We start from the raw sequence: 6487 nt of genomic DNA on the forward strand, positions 1-6487 counted from the left end.
GATTAAGGAGAAGGGGCTGAAGAGGAGGCTCACTGGCTGCAGCTGGGTTGAGGTCCAGGACAAGGCCCATCCATGTCTTGTTCTATGGAGACTCGAAGCTCGCCTGGAGTTATACTAATGATGATGAACATTGCCTTCTATGATTGTGGAAACGCGTGTGAAGGACTGGTGCTTCTTTGGTGACTGGTGGAATGTTTATAGGACACCTAGACCGACCGACGGAGTTAGTAAGAATTTCGTGTTCATCAGGTTAAACAATAAGAAGAATGATATGGGTGGACTTGAACTTGCAGCCTTGCAGGATAGCAAGAGACCAGGATCCCAGGACTAAACAGCCAACGGGAACTGCAGAGCAGCCGATATTAGAAGAAAGATGGCCTCATAAGGGATGAACAAAGATGATGGCTAGATGAATGAATTATTTTTCAACCAGAGGATGATGTTGCAATCATGGAAGAACTGTAACTTGAAGTTTCCAGGGTGGTGATTGGCTTCAAGCTGCCACAGAATTATTTTTATTTTTATTTTATTTTTTGTCTAGCTGTTCAAGAACTGTTGGACAGGACAACAAGAAATTTTCGCAACAAACTGGCATCAGGTGTTAATATGGATAAGAAAATCGTTCAAACAACTCATTTGCCGAGTAGGACATTAAGCTACTGGAGATACGCTGATCAAGCTATTCTCCATACTCTGAAATAAACATTTCGGATATTGGTTAGAGTGTGTACAGAATTAGTACTAGCGTACTGCTGGTTTTTTGAATTCTTAAATTAGTGGATGACTTTCGTCTAAATTTCGCCCCTGGAAACAAAAAGCAGTATAAAGTTACAAAATCTGGCCAACGATCGAAAGAATTTCTACAGAACAAGCGTACACAGCATGTTGATAGAATTAGATCAAGACCAACGTCATCAGTTTACCCAAACATGGATGTTTGTTTCAACGAGATCATCCAAGTCAGAAGCAGAAGGTTCATGACAGAAAATTGCCCAGAGTTATTAATCCACCGGCCCACTCAAGGATTTGAACAAAGAAAAGGCTACAAAAAAGTAATTTTCTAGCTCATGCATGCGACATGTACTTTTTATGGTTCCGCACTAATTAAGCAATACACTAAGAGCATGGTATTCTTCCCAATAAAACATCAAAACTACAAAGAGCACAAGAACCTACCGTTACAACAATGGCGGTTTAGCTTGTGCTTTTCTTGCATTGCTAAGTCAGAAATCTCAGCTTGCTGTCTCGACCTACAACTTCTATCAACAGAATGGAAGGTTTCAGGGACTGCCTGCTGCTTGTATGCCACCAGCAGAGTAACCAACCTCTACTGCACCGACTCCCCTCAACCGATTCTACACTGAGCTCATGGCGCGAGACATTGCAGCAATCACTTTCTCCCTTGTTTGCTGTTCGGAGCCAGGGCACTTGATGATAAAGGAATGCACTACCGTTCCATTGTTGCCTGTGAGTTTCGACTCCCCTACCCGGACGTCCGCCTCTTCAAACGCTTCAAAGACCTTCTTTACCGGATGGTTCTCCAATGGAGACATAACTCGAACCAGAACCTCGTCTTGCACCACCTGGATGTCAACCTCTGGTCTAGGGGCTCGCTCCCTTGGATCCACCATACCAGACTCAAGAAATCGTTCTCTCTCCGTCTCCATATCTTTGAGCTTCTTCTGAAGGTCAGTGATGTATGCTATTGCATCGCCCAGCAGGGAAGCCTTGTCCATTTTCGAGATGTTGGGCACAACGGCTCTCAACGCATAGAACCGCTGGTTGAGCTTCTCCCTCCTTTGACGCTCAGCCTCAACATGATTCAGCGGCTCCTCTCTCCCATTCGCAGGCTTTCTTCCCCTCTTCCTTGGCCGTCGGTCCTCTATGACAGGTGTTGTCCCTTCCTCTTTACACAAGCCATTCACCTCTGAACTATCTCCATCAAGAACAGCTGCTCTTGTAACCAGGACACCAGACTTGGAACTGGTCCCTGCACTAAAATCTATTTGCCTAGGCGCCTGTGGCTGCAGCTGTTGCTGGTTGACCATCTGCAGCGGCTTCACTAGCTGTGGTGGTTTCTGAAGAAGTGGTAGTTTCTGGAGCTGAGGTGCTTTCTGAAGCTGAAACTGTGTTGTAGTGGAGCTGTCCGCGGTTCTATTGTTGCCGTGTGTAGCTTCATTACTCACTATCAGTATACCATTGCCAAACTTCTGCTGGTGAGAATTCAGGCCCCGGGCCTGACTCCAAGTGAAACTCTGCAATCCTTTCTGGACATTGGGAAGCAATGAGCTCCCTCCACCAGCAGTCCTCTGTTCCCACGGCCTTTCATCTACTTTCGATACCCCAATCACTGGCCCTGCTGAAGACCGACCAAGGTTCAAATCCTTGCCAAAAATCTTTGCCAGACCTGGTGACCTCTCAATGTGACCATTTCCTTCACGACTCGGGATTATATCCTTATTGCCACCTGTCCCCGCAAAGACAGACTTTATGGTCTGGAGAGTGTCAGAACTCTCAGCCACCTGCTGCATCGAACCCAGCTCAAGCACACCAGTCTCAAATGGCACTAGCAAGATAGTTCTAAATCCTGCTGTGCTTGCAAGGTATCCCCGGTAACAGTAATTAGCTGGGAATACATTGCGCTCAGAATTGGGAACCCAGAGAGGGAGGCCAGCTGCAAAAACTTGACCAGGAGCACCGGCACGACGCGGAAACGCGAAGTACATAGATGCTAGGAAGAACATTTCTGTATCTGTCACCTGACCAATAGTGGGAGCATAATCCTCCTCATCAGCACCACCAAATGCTTTGTGCAACCGCTGCAGTACACGCTTCCACATCCGCTGTTTGGCATCATCATTGCCTGCAGAAGCAGCAGCTGCCAACTCAGCATCATTGGGTTCACGGCAAGAGCCATCACCCCACCCAAGGACAAGATCACCAGACTTTGTGCGTGAAAGCTGCCAGAAGATGGCGTAGTTCCAACCAGCACCAGGATGCTCTGATTCGATAAGCTCCTGCAGTTTATTTTGCAAGTCCACAGGTGACGATGCAGCAACAAGACCCTCAGATATGGTACCGCCCCCTTTTGTCAAGTATGCAAATGCATCTCTTCCTAGCACAGTGGTGCTGAGGTCTCGGTCCTCCTCAGTCCATGCCCCACCATTTCCTCCATTGGCACCGTCCTCCTCAACCTCCATCTTCATCACCATAAGACCTACTCAAAAAAGTATAGGTCAAGTCAAAAGGCACTAAATACATAAATCTTTTGCTGCATCTATTGGCTACCAAACTGATCAGGGTGAATGAAGTCTATTTAGATTACAGGGGAAATAAAATTTTACCGCACTTATGGCTACAGGGTGAACTTAAAACAAAACAGAACTAAGCTCTGAACCACCATTCCAGGTAAACACACACTGACATGCATCCCAAACTGTAAGCAAAAATTCGTAAAGACCTGGTAGTTGGTACTTAGTACCGGTATCCTTCTGATTCACCGCTTACCAAATTAACCAGCCACTTTTTTTTTGGGGGGGGGGGGGGGGGGGGGCAAATCTATGACAGATCAGTCTAACTTATCAGGGAGTGAGGGGAGACGCTCTACATCATCAATACTACTAGGAAACTAAGACAGTGTGTAATAAATACACATGTAAATAAATGAGCCAAAGCATGGAATCATGTGACAGGAAACGTTTATCATGTGACAAAAAATTACTACTGCCTGTATAGAAACTTGGCATTCCTATGGCATGCCATCAGATTATTTTAGTTGCCCGAGTACACATGACCGAATTCTAATCCAAAATCGTGCCTAACGACAAGCTGCGGACATCGTATGCACATGGGCACGGCCATATGTTCGCACCGATCGCAGACACTAGATTCCAGCCTAAACAAACAGGCCTTCTTCTGGGCCACGGCACGGCAAATCACCTCACCTTTCCGCCTAACTCAGCTCATCCGCCAGACGCGACGGGCCACGAAATCGCAATCACCCCAACATTTCACGACGCGACAGGGCAGTACGGGGGGAAGCTGCTACTGTCAGTGAGGGAATTCGGGAGCAGGGCGGGCGGGGGAATCTCACCGGACCGGGGATCCCGAGCCCGAATCGGCAGAGGGGACGCGAAATCCAGCGCGGGCGGGCCGGCAACAGCTAGCCCCGACCTCTGCCGCCGAAGCCGCGACGGCGAGAAGCCCGGATCTTCCCGCGCGCGGACCCGAGCTCCGAGGGGGGGCGGGCTCCGCTCGCTCGCCCTCTCCTTCCTCGCGGAGAGGATGGGGCCCGCGGGTCTCCGGGCGCGGGGCGCGGCGCGGCGTGCGCGTAGGGGAGGGAGGGAAGGCGGGTGGTGGGATTCGACGGTGGTGGTGTGTATGTAGTTTTCTCTGGTGCGCGAGGGGATTTCGGGGGAGGGGAGGCGACCCGCTGCTGCTGCTGCTGCGGCTTGGGATTGTGGGGGTGGACGAGGGCTGCCTCCTTTCCTTTTCTACTGGGATCTCGAGCCGAGCCCAGTGTGCTGAGTTCGCTTCTGCGTGTGTGCTCGCGTCGCTCGGCTCGCGTGTAGCCGACGGGTTTATGCGCGCTTTCGTTCTTTTTTTTTAACACACAAGAGAATTAATTATAATGATTAGCAAAATAATTATGTCTTGTTATCATTTATATAAACCGATCGTACTAAGCTATCCTCAGTGGATCAAACATTCTTTTATAGAACCTTCACCAGCATGATGGGTTTTTCTTGGCAAAAAAAGGCATGTATTAAGTAGCACACGCTTCCTTATATAGAAATTAAAAAATACATTAAATTCTTGGGGGCGTTGAAATATTCTTCCTCACATCAGCCGGCGAGCGTGCCGTGAGCAAAGCTTGTTGTCGCCTATAAAGTAGCTTGTATAGGCGGTGGTCTGGGTGCAGGGCGGCGACCCTCGCGGTGGGAGGCGCGATGGTCGTGGGCGGATCGCGCAGCTCGGCTGCAAGCGGGCTGACGGAGGGTGAGCGCTGGGGTACATCACTTGCCTAGTCCTTGTACTGGCCGGCGGCGGTGGCGTTCGTGGACGTCATTTCCTTCCTGAAGGCTCCATCGTGGTGTCCCCACTCCTTTCTTAGTGCTCCAGGTGAAAACTTGATCGGTGAGATCGGGCGATGGGGGCTATCCATGGGCGTGCCCTTCTTGGAGGCTTCGTCTTGGAGTCATCGCACCTCGTTGTCGGTCTCACCTCTCCTTGGTGGATCGCCCATGCCGCCGGTCTCGCCAGCTCCAAGCGGTTCTTCTTCGTCTGTAGTTTGCTTGATAGTCGTTGGGTGGTGTAGCACTGTGGGGGTGCCCGACACCTTTGTATCTTGCCTTGGGTATGTGTGTTGTGTACGGTAGTGGAGCTGTTTGTATCGATTTTGCTTGGTGGTTGATGCTTTATATATAAATCAAGCGAAAGCCTTTTTCAATGAAGACCTTGATGTAGACCAAAAGACGCCCACATTTATGATCTACCCTCACCCCCTCCCCCCTTCAAAAATAATCAAAGTTCTAGTTGTATCCTAGGTCAAACTTTTTAACGTTTGACCAAGCGAATAGAAAAAACTGCTGAGATTTACAATATCAAAATATATGTCGAACAAAATGAATTTAATGAAGTATTGATGTTTATAGATGTTGTTATATTTTTATGTAGGCTTGACCAAACTTAGTGAAGTTTGACTTAGGACAAAACTATAATTTCAAATATTTTATAAGTGGGGGGGTAAGCAAATCTTCATTTCGAAAAAAAGAAACTGCTAGAGAAGCCGGTAGAATGCCATAGGTCAGGTAGACAGAGTTGGGGAACACAAATGTCACACGCTCTTCAACAAGGTATAGACTGACCAACCATTGTCAATCAGAACTGGAGGCGAGGGACTAATACACATAGCAGGCAACGTCGCCGAAGCAAACCTGCAGAAGAAAAAAAATTAGACCTAAAATAACATATATGATGACACACCATCCTCCACCTGGTGGTGATATTAAGAAGCATCAACAAAACAAGGACAAGTCAAGGTGAACTTATTCCATGCCCATGGCGATGCCATCGTCACCACCGTCGATTGAAGATGAAATCTAAATGTATCTCTCACTCTACCACAAGTGGGCAAAAAACCTAGGGTCCCCACCTCCTCCCGTCGCCAGAGCAACAGACAAAGGGGAGAGGGGACCCGCAATCTCGCAGGGGAAGAAGGTAGATTGGTCATCACTTTGATCACTAGGTCATAGGAGAAGGGGAAAAGGATTCACAAGAGTTCACCATCATACTGGTTTCAATTCCATCTAGATCAATATGGCGTCTCCAAGTTCGTACAACAAGATGGTTATGCAAGTTTCACATGCACCACAACCCGGTCAAAAGCAAATTTGCTAGAATGGGAAATTGGAGGGCAATCCATAATTGAAAACACTTTTAAAAATTGATTCTTTTATAAACTAAAATGCAGAGGCTCCTTTCTTGT

At 48.1% G+C, this 6487-nt stretch overlaps 1 protein-coding gene across 2 annotated transcripts; it reads right to left on the reverse strand.

The window, feature by feature from the left end:
- Window positions 1–978: 978 nt before the first annotated feature.
- LOC123060832 (transcription factor MTB2) lies at window positions 979–4476 on the reverse strand. 2 transcript variants are annotated; one of them, XM_044483684.1, is made up of 2 exons: window positions 4094–4476; window positions 979–3217 (listed from the first exon to the last, which is right to left on the reverse strand). In XM_044483684.1, exon 2 carries the CDS (start codon window positions 3210–3212, stop codon window positions 1356–1358), a length of 1857 nt encoding a protein of 618 aa, XP_044339619.1. In that variant the 5' UTR covers window positions 3213–3217; window positions 4094–4476; the 3' UTR covers window positions 979–1355. The 2 variants fall into 2 exon arrangements, with proteins under 2 accessions (XP_044339619.1, XP_044339620.1); XM_044483685.1 differs by having other exon boundaries at window positions 3945–4470.
- Between the last annotated feature and the right edge of the window lie 2011 nt (window positions 4477–6487).

The sequence above is a fragment of the Triticum aestivum genome, chromosome 3A, assembly GCF_018294505.1.
Source record: "Triticum aestivum cultivar Chinese Spring chromosome 3A, IWGSC CS RefSeq v2.1, whole genome shotgun sequence".
NCBI lineage: Eukaryota > Viridiplantae > Streptophyta > Magnoliopsida > Poales > Poaceae > Triticum > Triticum aestivum.